Below are 16,021 nucleotides of genomic sequence, written 5' to 3' on the forward strand. Positions count from 1 at the left end.
CTCTCATTTCTGGGTTGTTTTCAATCCTTAAATCTCACCAGTTATGCAGTTACTCTGTTGGTCCCATGATTCAGTAAAATGTTAGATGTCCGTTACCCTCACCATACCATTGTCAAACTGCACGACAGCAAGCCATGGAGCAAATAGTTTGAGTTGAAAAGCGCAGCTAAAACTGACAGTGCACACTGCAAGTTGCCCCTTCATCAAGATTTGGTCAATTATCTTTTTCAAGTTTCTCATCGGTCCATTCAACGGTTACAATTTTGCCCTAATCATTAGCCCAAGACGCAAATTATTGTATTTGCAAAATTGAAAAAAGTTGACTGTTAGAAGAACTCTGTTCAGGAGAAGATTGCCAAATATGTACCACTCAGCAAAGACAGATGGAAAGAATAGCTTCTAGAATCTATAAGAGTACCAAGCTGCTACAGAAAACTACTTACATACAAAACAATGCCAACTAACATGAACTTTTACATGCATTTTTTAAAAATATGGTTTCTTAAACAACCAATACCTTTTTGAATATTGCTGAAAAAAGACATTTTGTCAAAGCTTTTCATCTTGCACTAATCAGGACAATTGCAAGAATATCAATACAATATGAAAAGAGTGCTGATTGGTTGGCAAGTGGGCTGATTGGTAGAGGCAGTGCCATAGAGAATGCACCAGTTAATGGTGACTAACAGTTAACTGCCAAGCATTGTTTGAAAGTTAAACCAGGCAGCTTGACTCTGATTAGTCAAGGCATTGCCCTGAGGTATGAACCAGCAAATGGCTATCACTAATTTTGTTCAGAGGAAATAGGTGCAGCATGTGTGTATGTTCTTCCAGTCTGCAAAGAACAGGGCCCTGTGTTTTAACATATATGGCTTTCAGTACACGCAAATGTGCCACACTGCTAGCCAGATTAACAATCTTTAATTGGCTGTCAGGGCAATTTTTAGCACACTGAGGATTATTTAGCAAACATTGTCCAATCGGGGAATCACATCTAATGTTGGATACTGTGTTTTGACTTTTGCAAACACTGGCTGGTTGGGTATGGTCTGCACCTTGCCCGTTGCAAACAGCAGAAGGGACATGCTATTTAAAATGATTCACCAGTCTTTGGGACATATGGCCTACATACCTAGCATCACAGTGGCACTGAAATTCATATACTACATTACTCATCTGTGTGATAGGCAGAACATCTTTTTGGTTTGATGGCAGCATCCTGTTAGTGGCAAATACCACTCGTGTTACTACTGCATATTAGCAGGCAATGACCAACTCCAACACAAGAGAATCTAACCATCGCCCCTTGACATTCAATGGCATTACCATCGCTGAATTCCCCACTACATTAACATCCTGGGTGTTACCATTGCCCAGAAACTGAACTGGACTAAGCATATAAATATACTGGCTACAGGAGTCAGGAGCTAGGAATCCTGCAGTGAGCAGCTCACCTCCTGACTCCCCAAAGTCTGTCCACAATTTACAAGGTGCAAATCAGGAGTGTGATGGAATACTCCCACTTGCCTGGATGAGTGCAGCTCCAACAACACTCAAGAAGCTTGACACTATCCAGGACAAAGCAGCCTGCTTGATTGGCACCTCACCCACAAACATTAACTCCTTCCACCACCGACACACAGTAGCAGCAGTGTGTACCATCTACAAAATGCACTGCAGAAATTCCTCAAGATTCCTTTCTCAGCACCTTCCAAACCCACTACTATCTAGAAGGACAAGAGCAACAGACACATGGGAACACCACCACCTGGAAGTTCCCTCCAAGCCACTTACCATCCTGACTTGGAAATATATCGCCATTCCTTCACTGTCGCTGGGTCAAAATCCTGGAACTCCCTCCCTAACAGCACTTTGGGCGTACCTACACCACATGGACTGCAGCAATTCAAGGCGGCAGCTCACCACCAACTTCTCAAAGGCAATTAGAGATGGGCAATAAATACTTGCATAGCAAGCAAAGCCCACATCCCTTGAATGGATAAAGTCCTTTCCAAACATTCTTGAAGGCAATTACAGAAATTTTAAGGAAATTACAGATTTTCCTTATTGTACAGATTCCAGGTCCAAGGTAATCACAAAATATAAAACAAATTAGATTAGAGCAATTTCATTCAATTAAAGGAGGGAATTGATGGATGGGTCTGGTAGGACCATTGCTGGAGGAAGCAGAAGAACTGGAAACTATCTGATTTGAGGTGTAGAGGAAATGTATACACATGATGATAAAACAGCAAAGCTAATCTGAAATTGTTAAAGTGACAATGGGTGCAAGATGGGTCATGGATATGAATGGGCAGATATTGGCTAGGACACCAGGGATAACACCGCTGCTCTCCTTTGAAATAGTGCCACAGAATTTTTTTTACATTATCTAAGAAGGCAGACGGGACCTCGGTTTAATGTCTCATCCGAAAGACAATGATTAAGCAGCACTCCATCAGCAGTGAACTGGACTGTTAGCCTTAAATTTTGTGCTTCAGTCCTGGAGTAGGACTTGAAGCCACAACTTTCTAACTCAGAGGCAAGCATGCTATCAACAAGAGTGAGTAAGGAGTGTGGTAAAAACCTTAGGTAGCTGATGTCACAGTGGCTAAAGACTGATAGGAGAATGCATAAGGACAGTATGATTATCACCTGTTCTCCTTTCCCCCCACTCCCCCTTTTGTTCAGTCCTATTAGAGGGCTTGCTTATTTTCCAGATCAAAATAGGCATCTAACTTTGAAACATTAACCTGTCTTTCCTAAGTGCTAACTGGCATGCTGTGTAGCTGTAATAGTTTTTAGTTTTATTAGCTAGGATAATTATCACTTTTCCCCCTGCGTCCAGTTTTAAGAGCATTTGTAATGCTTTTTTCTACTTGATTTAGGTTAATAATAGAATTTGATACTTTCATATAAGTGCATATACCAAATGGAAAATGAGTGCTCAAAAATTGAGATAATTTCCTCAATCTCTGTCTAGACACATAGATGGTCATATATATGATTGAAGGAAAATTTTGCTCATTTGAAATAATAATGCAATTCATTATAAAAACACATAAGCATTTCAATGTGATTTGTTTTCCTCCTAAAATTTTTCCAATTGCTTTCCCCTCTTTTCCCTCCTCCCTGAAGACGAAAAATCAATCTGGGGGTCAGATCCACAGATGGCAACAGTTCTTGATCACTATATTTCAAGTCTAAAATACACATTGATAGTATGGTGAAAATGTCTAATTTCACGATTCATATCTTGTAGGAACATATCTTTTAACAATTCAATTCCCAAGCTAAAGTTAAATGTAAATTTCTGGTGAGAAGCTAGTAAACAGACATGAAGTAATTGCCGTTCAAAGGGTGATTTGTATTTATTTAATATGGGCAGAGTTGAAGTAGGAAAGCACTGACCAATGGGGGACCCCTTTCTGAGTCTTGGTAGAGTCTACAGTTGTCTGCATCAGTTCTTTAAATTATTAATGTTATTTCCCAGATCAAAGAAAGGTTGGAAAACAATTGGTAAAAAAAGGAAGGTCTTAAAGTATCCTTATACTTTTCAGAACAAAGGACGTGTTTTGGAAAGCAAAGTTAATTAGTTGAAATCGCTATCTGTGACATCATAGGGCTAGATTGCCTTGGGGATAAGTTGCAAGGAAGGTACTCTTTTATTCTGGGTTCATCTGCGTGATTTTTCACAGACAGAGGCAGTTTTATGTCTAGAGCTGGAACAGCAAAGTGAAAAAGCTGCCAGGAGCAGTAGGCCGCTATGCAAGGTGGCAGTGAGAAGCCCATTCTTGAACTCTGGTGTCCACAATAAGGTGCTTAAGGAAAGTTAGAGGGTTGCCTAACTGAATACTAGTGGAAGGACCCCAAGAAATCTCATATGTTGGCAAAAACCAGGAACTCGGAGGAGAATCAACACGAATTCCTAAGAACTGTGTCACGGCTTGGTTTGGTCCCAGGAGAAGTAAAGGAACCTTCAGAATCCTGCAAAGTATGAGGAATTCTTAGATGGAAATAGCAGTAGAACAAGGAGTGTACTGAGAGATTTTCGGGTTTAAAGAATATGTGTTTACAAAATATGTTGTCTTAAGTTAGTCGTGCTTGCTTGGTTGAACTCCTGTACAGGAATTTTTTTTGTTTAAAACGTGAAACATTGTGGCGTAACCCTTTCAGTAAATGACTGGAAATTTGACTTTCTCTTTACAAGTTAATGGTCTCCCTCAAGATCATAACAATAGATTTTGGGATTTCAATAAGATATGATTCCCACCCACCCCTACTCCCCTATCTGCACCAAATTTTCCAGAGGGTCACTGGATAAGTGTTAGGAACCATATCTCACTTTTTGGTTCTTCAACCTGGGACAATTAGAACCAACGAGGTATCACACTCCTCCCTGGTCTAGATTAACGTAACTCAACAAACCAGAAATTGAACCTTTACTTTCCTGTATGTTCCAACACTATGCAATGTCCAAACCTACCACAATATTAAGAAAGCTCAACTTGAATCTTTGGTTTGGTAAAGTAAAAAAAAAGATTAATTTGACACTTTGGCTAACAAACATGTTATTCACAGGAGTAAATGAGACAATGTTTCTGTGGTTCGTTTTGTTGATTACTCTATTTGCACTAGTGTGTAATATCAGTAGAAATTTTGTTTGATTAACAAGGGAAATTGCCTGAGAGAAAAATTGTGGCACTGACTTTGTCAAACCTCAATACTTTATTCTTCTAAATTCTTACAAGTATTTATAGAAATACCAATTATAAATTTCAATCCAACAGGATTATATAACTGTGTTATAGTACTTCTGCCAACTCTCATTAACACCCCAATTTCATCAGCAGATTAGATGCGATTTTGCATGTACTAACAATTTTAGGTACGTTTGGATTTTGCTAGAACATTGAAGAGCAATTATCACAGCAGAATACGTTCTCCCAGTACGAAACATTTTGACCCTCATTCTTTTTAATTACAGCAGTCCTCACCTTGTTTTGTTGAAGTGTCTCCACTATTTTCTTTTGATTCTCTAAGGTAGTCCGTACAGTATCAACGTCATGTTGAACACTGGTAAGTGTGCTCCCGATTGTGGCGACACTCTGAAAAAATCAACGCAGTCAATTCATTTAAATTATCGTTTTACAGATATATTTCTCCTCTGAAATTTATTAGCACATGTTTTATTTTACAATAATCAAGAGCATTTGACTCCAGAAGTTACTAGAGCATTAATACATTCAGGTCAATTTATTTTAATATTAATTCTCTGGATGTGGGCATCACTGGCACGCCCAGAATTTACTGTCCATAGCTAGCCACCCTTCAGATGACAATGGTGATCTTTTTTCTTGAACCAATGCAATCCACGTGGTGAAAGTATTCCCACAATGCTGTACGGTAGAGAATTAGATCGTAAAAAGTAGGATCAGAAATAGGCCATATAAGCCATCCAGCTTGCTCCTCCACTCAATAAGATTATGGCTGAATCTTTACATCAACTCCACTTTACTGTAATATCCTAATATCCTTCCATTTCCTTCGTGCACCAAAATCTATCGATCTCAGTCTTGAACATAACTGAATATTCAGAGCCCTCTGTAGTAGCAAAATTGTATAGGCTCACAAACGTTTGAACAAATTTCTCCTCTGCTCAGTCCTAATGGCTGACCCCTCATCCTGAGACTATGGCCCAGATTTTCATGCCTCCATCCATGTCAGAACAGAAACAGGGGCAGGTGAATTTAAAAATGGCAGGCAGCACCAAATCCCAAGATTTCCTGCCTTCATTCCTGTTACACAGGATTTTATGATACCAGGATAAGCGTGTAGGTAGAAAGCATGCACTCAGCAACCCCATCCTTGCCTACTCCATTGCTGGGGTGGGCATTTTAGACCCATTATTTTCATGGAGTTGGCCCATTTTGGGAGGAGATGACACTCGAGTTGCAAACCATCGTCTGGTTTTGGGAACCTTTTGACAGATATAGTTATAAGGTCTTATCAATGTGCCTTCATATCCTCCATGCTCCCTCCACAGCCCCTCCATATCTCCCGTGCCTCCTCATCCAGTATGGAAGTAAATTGTTCTATAGCCAAAATGAACAAAACTGTACATAGGTACTCGAGGTCTGGTCTCACCAAAGCTCTATAAAATTTCAGCAAGTCTTTCTTACTTTTGTACTGCAACCCTCTTACAATACTATTTGCCTTCCTAACTACTTACTGTTACTGGTTGTTGGCTGTGATTTGGCCCAAATATCTTTGGTCCAAATATCTTTGGTCCACCTTGACCACTAGAGCTATACCTTGAGTGCCCTACCATCCATTCTTAATTAGCACATTCGTTTAGATAATATCACCAACTTTAACTTTAACACCTATGTGTTCTATTGTACTATTGTTGTTGACATCTTTTGATGATCTGCTTCTATCACTGCTTGTTTGTCGCTACAACCACACCAACCCCCTCCACCTCTCTGTCTCTCTATCTCTCCGCCCCCCACACACACACCTTAAACCAGCTTATATTTCAGCTCTTTCCTGGACTCGAACTCAAGTTCTGTCGAAGGGTCATGAGGACTCGAAACGTCAACTCTTTTCTTCTCCGCCGATGCTGCCAGACCTGCTGAGTTTTTCCAGGTAATTCTGTTTTTGTTTTGACCAATTTAAACTTGCTTAAAATTGTGTATATTTAATATAAAGATTCCACACTTGACTTCATCAATGTCCGCCTTGTGGTTCACCTCCCAGTGTACTCAAGTCCAACTCATTCAAAACCCACACATCAATATCATTCCGTGCACTTATCCCCATATGGGTAGTCTCAAATGGCACCCTAATGCACTGACTTCAAGATTCTTGTTCTCTTCAAGTTGCCCCATGGCTTCACTCCTCCCATCTTTGCAAGTTGTTGTAATAACATCCTGCCAAGATTCTTCCATCTTCCAATTCTAGTTTACTTCACTTTTAGGAGCAGAGCCTTCAACCATTTCATACCCTGGAATTCCTCCCCCTAAATAATTTTCTGAACCTTGCTATATCACTCCCAATCGATTTACAAGGACTAAATGGGACATATCAAAATGCCTGATCCATGTAGTACTCTTTGTAAGAGGTTACTCAAATGACTCATGGCTGATAGAATTTCTCCTATTGTAAGCCTGCAATATTTATGCAAAGTTAAAATTGTCCCATTCCAAAGAGTAGTAATATTTTCCCCTTAAAAAGTTTCTTTTAAAGTAGCTTTCTGAAAGGGCTAATCCTCCATCATACTTAGGTCCAAACTCCAGTTGTGAAGTTCAGAGATATTTTATGATAAAAATACACAAAAGAACTTGTAAAGACTTCTCCCAACATCAATTGTGAAAAAAACAAATATGGTACATTAGAGAGTTTTCAGTCAACCAGATCACACTATAGGAAACTACAAAACATACCTTCTGGAGTTCTTCCAGAGTGACTGGAAGGTTGATCAAGTCGGATGCTGATTTGACATTGGCTTTTAAATGGGCAACAGCTGAATTCAGTTGGCTAATCTGGTTACAAAACAAGAACTTGTATTAGAATTTGACACAACCAAATTAACAATCACATTTAAAGGCTAATTCAACTCTCAGTTTCACCTCAAATATGGCTAAATATGTGCTAGTCTGTTTCCCATAAGCCACCTAGTCTAATCCCACGCATACTCTCCTCACATACCTTAATATCATTTTTTAAGCAATTAACTCCCTTTTAAAAATTTACAGACTCTGTATCAGCAGCAATTTGTGACAAAAATATTCTAACCATGCTCACTGAAGATCTTTTCCCCCAAATTACCCTTTGAATGATTTGATGTATACAAGTTTGTGCACCTCTTTACTTGGCACTGCCATCTTGCAAAGTCTATTTCTCAACTAAGGTCCCTCTGAATTTGTCTGCCATTAAATATCTACATTTTCCTAATTAATTCCAAAATATATTTCCTGGGTACCAGGTATGCAGAGCACATCTGAAATGTGCTCCTTGGGCAATGACCTCAAAAGGCCTACAAAACCTTTGCTGCTGTTGGCCTTTTAGGTTGCTGTCCATAACACCAGTCAGAAGGCATTCAATACAAAACCCTCTCTGCCAAGCGGAGGACCTGTTCACTGGGGTCCAAGGCCCACTACTTAGCAATCACAAAAAAATTGGCATCTTTTGGACTGTTGGATGAAAATGAATTGGTTAAGCTAGGAATCTCCCCAACCCACCTCATTACAATAGCCTTTAGATTCCCACTGTAAATCTGTGTGCAATACAAAATGGACATAAGATTCAACATTGCAGTTCTCCATCCTCCTTTATATTGCTTTACACCCACATAATATGCGTTCTCCTGTAGCAAAACACAGGAAATATTGCCCATGATTTTGGTCTTGTACTCAGCCTCAACCTTTATAATCTCTCTCTTTGTAGTTTTCTTATAATATCTGTATTTGTCTTGGTTTTTTTTTTATTATCAGGCATGTTTGCTTATTCAGAGTCTCTCTCTATTTAAAATCCTCTACAATTACAACGACAGTAAAGTCCGTTATCCGTCATGCTCAGGGAATAGGAGGTACCGGTTCATCAAATGTGCCTGTTAATTAAGATGCAAGGTGAGTTCCGCATTTTCATTCAATCAGTAAGCTCCTGGGTGATCTTGTGTTGATGTGGATGTTGAGTGTTCTTGAGGTGTGCAGGAGCACACAAATCAAGTAAGCGGCGCCAAGGGAACATGGTGCTGAACAACATTGGGAGGCTGAAGCCTGAGCGACAGCAGGCCGCTGAAAACTACCAACGAGTTTGACAATTATTAGAAGTTGTGAGAGTGTGGAACTGATGGGGAATGAATGTCAGCACTGATTTTTGAGGGGTGAGAGACATCTCCAGTCAAAAAGCAGACCCAACCCCAGAATTCTGGTTCATAGATAATTCAGTTTAGTAGAGTGCAGGATAACAGAAGTTTTACTGCATATTGTTAATACATATCTTTTTCTAAAAATCAATAATTTCTTTTCATTGTTCAGCAGTCTATAATATCTTCTCAATAATGTGATTGATTGTTTGGTTTTCTTTGGTTCAGATTCTAAAGGAATTGTGCTTATTTCTCTATTTAATTCATACAATGAGTGCCAAGCCTCAGTGAGTGTTATCCCTCCTCCAGGTAATGCACTTGGGGACCCAGGTTTGAATCCTGCCATGGCAGATGTTGGAATTTGAATTCAATTAGAATCTGGAATTAAAAGTCTGATGATGATGACCATGAAACCGTTGTCGATTGTTGTAAAAACCCATCTGGTTCACTAATGTCCTTTAGGAAAGGAAATCTGCTGTCCTTACCTAGTCTGGCCTACATGTGGCTCCAGACCCACAGCAATGTGGTTGACTCTTAAATCCCCTCTGAACAAGGGCAATTAGGGACGGGCAATAAATGCTGGCCTAGCCAGCGATGCCCACATCTCAAGAATGAATAAAAATAATTCCAGCATAATTTTTTTACCTTGCCTTTTTTTGCTTTTTAATTCTACAATTGTTCCACAGTAGAAGGAACAAAGCAGGAGAATTAAATCAATTGAGGACACAATGATATCTGCTGTAGAAGGGGATAATGGATATGAATCTAATGCAGCACTGTATTGTAAGTTTCACATTTTCACAAAAAGAGCAGCATTCTGCATCAATAATTTTGTTCTATTCCATATATTTATTGTAAATGTAAGATCAGGGAAGAAAAGCATTTTTTAAAAATCTGCCAGGGTACTACTTAAAATAAGAAACATGAGTGAACATATGAGTAGTGTTACTAAATTGCTTAATAATTCCTTAGAACTATAATTCACTATGGGAAAGCCATGTTTCATACAGTTGATTCTTAATTTCACATCAAATAAAAATAATTATATGGAGCTAAAGCATACATTTCAGAAAATGCAAGTGCTGATTTTTGTTAGCTGACTGCAGCCAGTCCAAAGGATACAATATGGCCTCAGTACTTTTAAGAGGTTGGGGGTGTGGAGTGGGGGTGGAGGTACTAAGGTGCTCCCAGTTGATTATTGGAAAGTGAAAACGTGTGTAAGGACAGGACTAGGCTTCAGTTGCTGTTGTTGAATAGCCTGCCAACGCTGACAAAGAATAAATGGAAAAAGGCCATTTGAGAAAGGTCGTGGGGATTTCTGGAACTTACAGCACAAGGCACGGTCAAGAGAAGGGGAGAAAAAAACTATATGCTCAAAATGGCTGACATCATAATAGTCAAAATGGCAATATCATAAGTCTACAAATCCAACATTCCAATGATTAATCTTATGATTCCTAGATGTGCTGTTAGTATATTATAAATTAAAAGGAACCTAGCACAAGAGTTGACTGCGGTAACACAACCATTTCAAACTGCAAGCAGACTTGCTAGGTAAGAAATCCCCCAAGTTACATACTCTGAATTATAGAATGTTTACAGCACAGCACAGGAGGCAGCCAATTGGCCCATCAAGCTTATGCCAACTCTACTGCCAATTCTACTGCAAGAGCCATTTAGGTAGTCCCATTCTCCTGCCCTTTCCCTGTAGCCCACATAAAAGTGCATGTTGCCACAGTAATTCTGACCCTAAGTGAACTGTAACACACCACCACCTAAAATTTACATATGAACTTATTCAGCTACCAGTAAATTTTAATTTGATTCAGTGGAATCGTTGCTCCAGAAAGTCATCTTAGAAGCTGGCAGACTAAATAAATGTCGTCCAAATACATGTTTAAGTAATTTTCATTGACGTTTTTCCAACTAAAAAAAAATCAAAATGATACACCCTCGAATTCAGCCACTCCTAGGAATCTCTGATTGTCTCGAGCTTTCCTCCCATGGAAAGACAATAAGGAGGCCAACATGTTCAACACCAGATGTCCAAATTATCCTACAGCAAATTATAATCACACAGCTAGTGGGTAATGTGGGATGGAGCTGGGCAACCAGCAACAGTACACCCTGTGGAAGAACAGAGTAACTGTGACACTAATTTCTGGATTTCCACATTTAGCTTCTAGTGTCTGCGTGTGCACAGTTGATGTCATAGTCTTTATAAAAATGGCAAATGTTGATAGTCTCTCCATTATTATTAGAGCAAATTCAGGCCTTTATCTTTGCTTCCAGTTAAAGCAGATGAATTTAAAATGATTGAACATAGGTTAAGTACTTGATTTGGACAGCTGTAATTATAAAAAATAAGCAATATGGAAAGTTACAAGATAGAAGGTTCAGCCAGAGGATACTCTTATCTTATCTGGAGTTTTGATGTTTGAAAATAGTACAGTAAGAGATGTAAATTAAGGTCACACAAGGGGCTTGCATCAGGTGTTATTTTCAAAATGATTCACTGTAGATACAGTAAGCCAGAAGAGTGAGCCAAATACTTCAGGGTGGGCTGTGTCGTCTCCAGTGTTCCTTTTTCTCTTTCCTCACCTAGGGATGTTTAATGCTGGAGCCCTGCCAGCAGGATATGATTTCAGTTCAATTTGGTTTCCTATCTCATTGCTATCCTTTTCCATTGAGGAAGAAATGTCCTGATCTTGAGATTTTCTATGTTGGCAATCTGTACAGGGCAAGGTGGCTGCTGTAGGGTTAAAGTGCCTGGAAGGTTCCTGCAATTTAGTCAGGATAGTGTCCTAGGCCCAACCATCTTCAGCTGATTTATCAATGACCTTCCTTCCATCATAAGGTCAGAAGTGGGAATGTTCGCTGATAATTGCACAATGCTCAGCATCATTTGCGCCAACTCAGATACGGAAGCAGCCCATATCCAAATGTAGCAAGACTTGGGCAACATCCAGGCTTGGGCTGATACTCAACTATGGCCCACACTCCCCCCGACAACCCCCCACAACCAACTGCACCTTGACACCCCAAGTAATATTCTTGATTATTATGCAAAATGTCACACATTCACTCCATAGTGCTTGACTTCCTAAATCACCACTCTTTCACCACCTTCTCTTATACTGCCCTCACCTACCCAACATGAAAATATGTTCTCCTATCATGCCTTTGCAATCCTTTATCCACATTGCTAGGCTTGCAGTATCTTCCTCTACTACCCCTTGCTTCCCAACATAAATCACCTCCTCAGTCACTAACTTCCCCTTAGTCCATAACATGTCACTTCTCCTGTTAACATACTGGTCTGAGCCGAGCAATTTTTTTTGCTGAAGTTAGGCAACATGCTTTGGGAGCAACTGAAAAAATGGACCAAGCCCCAAACTTTACAGGACATGATTGAACAAATGTAGTGGGGGGGGAGCAGAGCAAGCTGAGCACCTTCAAGTAAAGTGCTCAGTAGGGGATGAGACTTGATTAGTTAATAAGGTAGACAGAACTTACCGCTAGACTTAGACAGGAAGATGATGGGGCACAATGGGACACCAGGCAGCAGGAACAAAGTACTGGCAAGGACAGCGGCTTAAAATGGATAGATGGCCAAAGAACAGGAAGATGAAACTGGGGCACTGAGGAAAAGGTACAAAGAGGTGGTCAGCAGGAGCTTCAGTAGGACAGCTTCTGTTAAGAGTTGGGGAGGAGAGAACCTGAACAGGATTCTCTGTACTTTAGAAATAGTGCCATTTCAGTAAGAATCATGGTTGCCTGCATACGAAAGCCATACTTCAGAAACCAGAGATGTTTTACCACACAATCTGCAGCTTACGTACATTCAGGACAGCACAGGAAACTAAAACGGAAAGATAAAAAGATGAACTATAATCATCTATTGCTGTCTTTGGCTTTGGTGGGGATGCACACAATGGCAGAGCTGCTGCAGTCCCGGTGGTGTATGTACACCCACAGTGCTGTTAGGGAGTCCCAGGATTTTGATCCAGTGACAGTGAAGGAACGGCAATATATTTCCACGTCAGGATGATGGGTGGCTTGGTGGGGAACTTCCAGGTTGTGGTGTTCTCATCTGTCTATTGCCCTTGTGTTTCTAGCTGTGGGTTTGGAAAGTGCTGTCGAAGGAGCCTTGGTGAGTTCTTGCAGTGCGTCTTGTAGTAGATGGTGCACACTGCTACCACTGTGCATCGGTGGTAGAGAGAGTGAATGTTTGTGGATAGGATGCCCCTCAAGTGGGCTGCTTTGTGCTGGATGATGTCAAGCTTCTTGAGCGTTGTTGGAGCTGTACTCATCTAGCAAGTGGAGAGTATTCCATAACACTCCTGACTTGTGCCTTGTAGATAGCGGACAGGCTTTGGGGAGTCATGAGGTGAGTTACTCGCCGCAGGATTCCAGCCTCTAACCTGCTCTTGTAGCTACTATATTTATATGGCTAGTCCAGTTCAGTTTCTGGTCAATTGTAACCCCCAGGGTGTTGATAGTGGGGGATTCAGTGATGGCAGTGCCATTGAATGTCAAGGGGCGATGGCTGGATTCTCTCTTGTTGGAGATGGTCATTGCCTGGCACTTGTGTGGCATGAATGTTACTTGCCACTTGTCAGCCCAAGCCTGGATGTTGCCCAAGTCTTGCTACATTTGGATATGGGCTGCTTCCGTATCTGAGTTGGCGCAAATGATGCTGAGCATTGTGCAATTATCAGCGAACATTCCCACTTCTGACCTTATGACGGAAGGAAGGTCATTGATAAATCAGCTGAAGATGGTTGGGCCTAGGACACTATCCTGACCAAATCCTTAATTGATGTCCTAAGGTGACTGACCTCCAACAATCACAACCATCTTCCTTTGTGCTAGGTATGACTCCAACCAGCAGTGTCTTCCGCCTGATTCCCATTGACTCCAGTTTTGCTAGAGCTGCCTGAGGCCACACTCGGCCAAATGCTGCCTTGATGTCAAGGGCAGTTACTCTAACCTCGAGTTCAGCTCGAGTCCATGTTTGAACCAAGGCTGTAATGTGGTCAGGAGCTGAGTGACCCTGCCAGAACCCAATTCTGCACCAAGTCTCTTCGTACCCTCGCAGTGCTAATTGTTGTGATCTCCCGCAATCCATAAGTCCCCTCCAATTCTTCATTCCTGATTTGGGCCTCTAATGCATTTACCTCATGCACCTCCTATTGCCTTCAATCCACTTAGTATTTTTAATAGCATACAGATATCCAAGGTTTGCAAAAGTATATTTTCCTATTGTATTTTTGAACCACCAGGTCCTAAAAAATCACTGAAAGGGAGATTATATCTGTATGGTAAATTCACTGCAGGAGATCAGAGATTGGAAAACTCCAAACGTTGAATTGAGTAGCGCTAGATTTAAAAAAAAACCTTTAAGATGCTAGAGTACACTAGAAAGAGTTCAAACATTGAAATTAACTCTGCTTTCTGGTATCTCCCTTTAAAAAGAAAGAGCTGAATTAAAAGCACTATACCCCTTTCAGTTTTATAAGCATTAAAACCGGAAAATTGATTGAAGTCAAACATTAAGACTGTCAAGGCTCCAAAAGGTTGGATATTTCAAACACATCTACACATCTAACATTAAATTCTTTGTAGTAGTTCACCATCTATTTCCTGTCAAAATTCAAGAGAATTGCAAATCATTAAATTCCAATACTAATTCTGAAATGTAGTACTCCAAAATATGATAGTGGTGTCTTCACAGGAGATATTCAATTTCTCCCAAGTAAAATATATTCCAAAGAGGAAGTAAGATGGCAAGAGGGGGAAAAAGATTCCATGGCTAAGCAAGGAAGTTAAAGATAACATGACGGCAAAAACTAAGGCATACCAAATTGCAAAGGTCAACGGCAGGCTGGAAGATTGGGAAACTTTTAAAGATCAACAAAGGGATACTAAAAATAAATAAAAAGAGCAAAGATAAATTATGAAAGAAAACTAGTGCAAAATGTAAAAACTGGCATCGAAAGCTTCTACAAGTATATAAAAGGAAAGAGGGTGGGTAAAATGAATGTTGGTCCCTTGGAGGACGTGACTGGGGAGTTAATAGTGGGGAACGCAGAAATGGCACAGGCACTTAATATTTTGTCTCAGTTTTCACGGTGGAGGACAGTAGTACCACCCCAAGAGTAACAGATAGTACAGAAGGTATAGAGGAGGAGGAACTTAGAATAATCACCATCACTAGAGAAAAAGCACTGAGCAAACTATTGGGATTAAAGGGTGACAAGCCCCCAGGACCCGATGGCCTACATCCCAGGGTCTTAAAGGAAGTGGCAGCAGAGATATTGGATGCATTGGCTATAATATTCCAAAATTCCCTGGATCCTGGAAAGGTTCCAGTGGATTGGAAAAACGCTAATATAACACCCTTATTCAAAAAGGTTTGGGGGGGTGGGGGCAGAAAGTAGGAAACTATAGACCAGTTAGTTTAACATCTGCTGTTGGAAAATTGTTGGAATCCATTATTAAGGAAGTAGTAATGGGGCATTTGGAAAGTCAAAATGCAATCCATCAGAGTCAGCATGGTTTTATGAAGAGTAAACCGTGTTTAACTAATTTGCTAGAATTCTTTGAAGATGTGACAAGCAAAGTGAATAATGGGGATCCTATAGATGTAGTATACCTGGACTTCCAGAAGTCCTTTGATAGGGTGCTGCACAAAAGATTAATACACAAGATAAGATCACATGGAGTTAAAGGTAATATATTAGCTTGGATAGAGGATTGGCTAACCAACAGAAAGCAGAGAGTCGGGATAAATAGGTCGTTTTCTGGATGGCAAGCTGTAACTAGTGGGGTGCCACAGGGTTCGGTCCTTGGGCCCCACCTATTTACAATCTATATTAATGGATTCAGGGATAGAAGGTACCATAGCTAAATTTGCAGATGACACCAAAATAGATGGAAAAGTAAGTTACAATGAAGAAATAAGAAATTTACAAATGGATGTGGACAGGTTAGGCAAATGCACCAAAATTTGGCAGATGGAGTTTAACGTGGATAAGTGAGAGTTTATCCATTTTGGTCAGAAGAATAAAAAGGTGACTTATTATTTAAATGGAGAGAAACTTCAGAATGCTTCAGTACAGAGGGATCTGGGTGTCCTCGTGCATGAAT

The 16,021-nt window shown here is 40.3% G+C and overlaps 1 protein-coding gene across 7 annotated transcripts in view; it reads right to left on the minus strand.

Annotated features, from left to right (window-relative positions):
• efcab14 (EF-hand calcium binding domain 14) overlaps positions 1-16,021 on the minus strand; it is an 88,315-nt gene that overhangs the window by 49,573 nt on the left and 22,721 nt on the right. For all 7 annotated transcript variants that reach the window (XM_041207752.1, XM_041207750.1, XM_041207748.1 and 4 more), the window contains exons 4-5: positions 7,446-7,544; positions 4,998-5,108 (exon numbers count right to left, since the gene is read on the minus strand). In XM_041207752.1, the coding sequence (XP_041063686.1) occupies positions 4,998-5,108; positions 7,446-7,544 (210 nt within the window). The remainder of the gene's footprint in view (positions 1-4,997; positions 5,109-7,445; positions 7,545-16,021) is intronic.

This window comes from Carcharodon carcharias, chromosome 16, assembly GCF_017639515.1.
Source record: "Carcharodon carcharias isolate sCarCar2 chromosome 16, sCarCar2.pri, whole genome shotgun sequence".
Lineage (NCBI taxonomy): Eukaryota > Metazoa > Chordata > Chondrichthyes > Lamniformes > Lamnidae > Carcharodon > Carcharodon carcharias.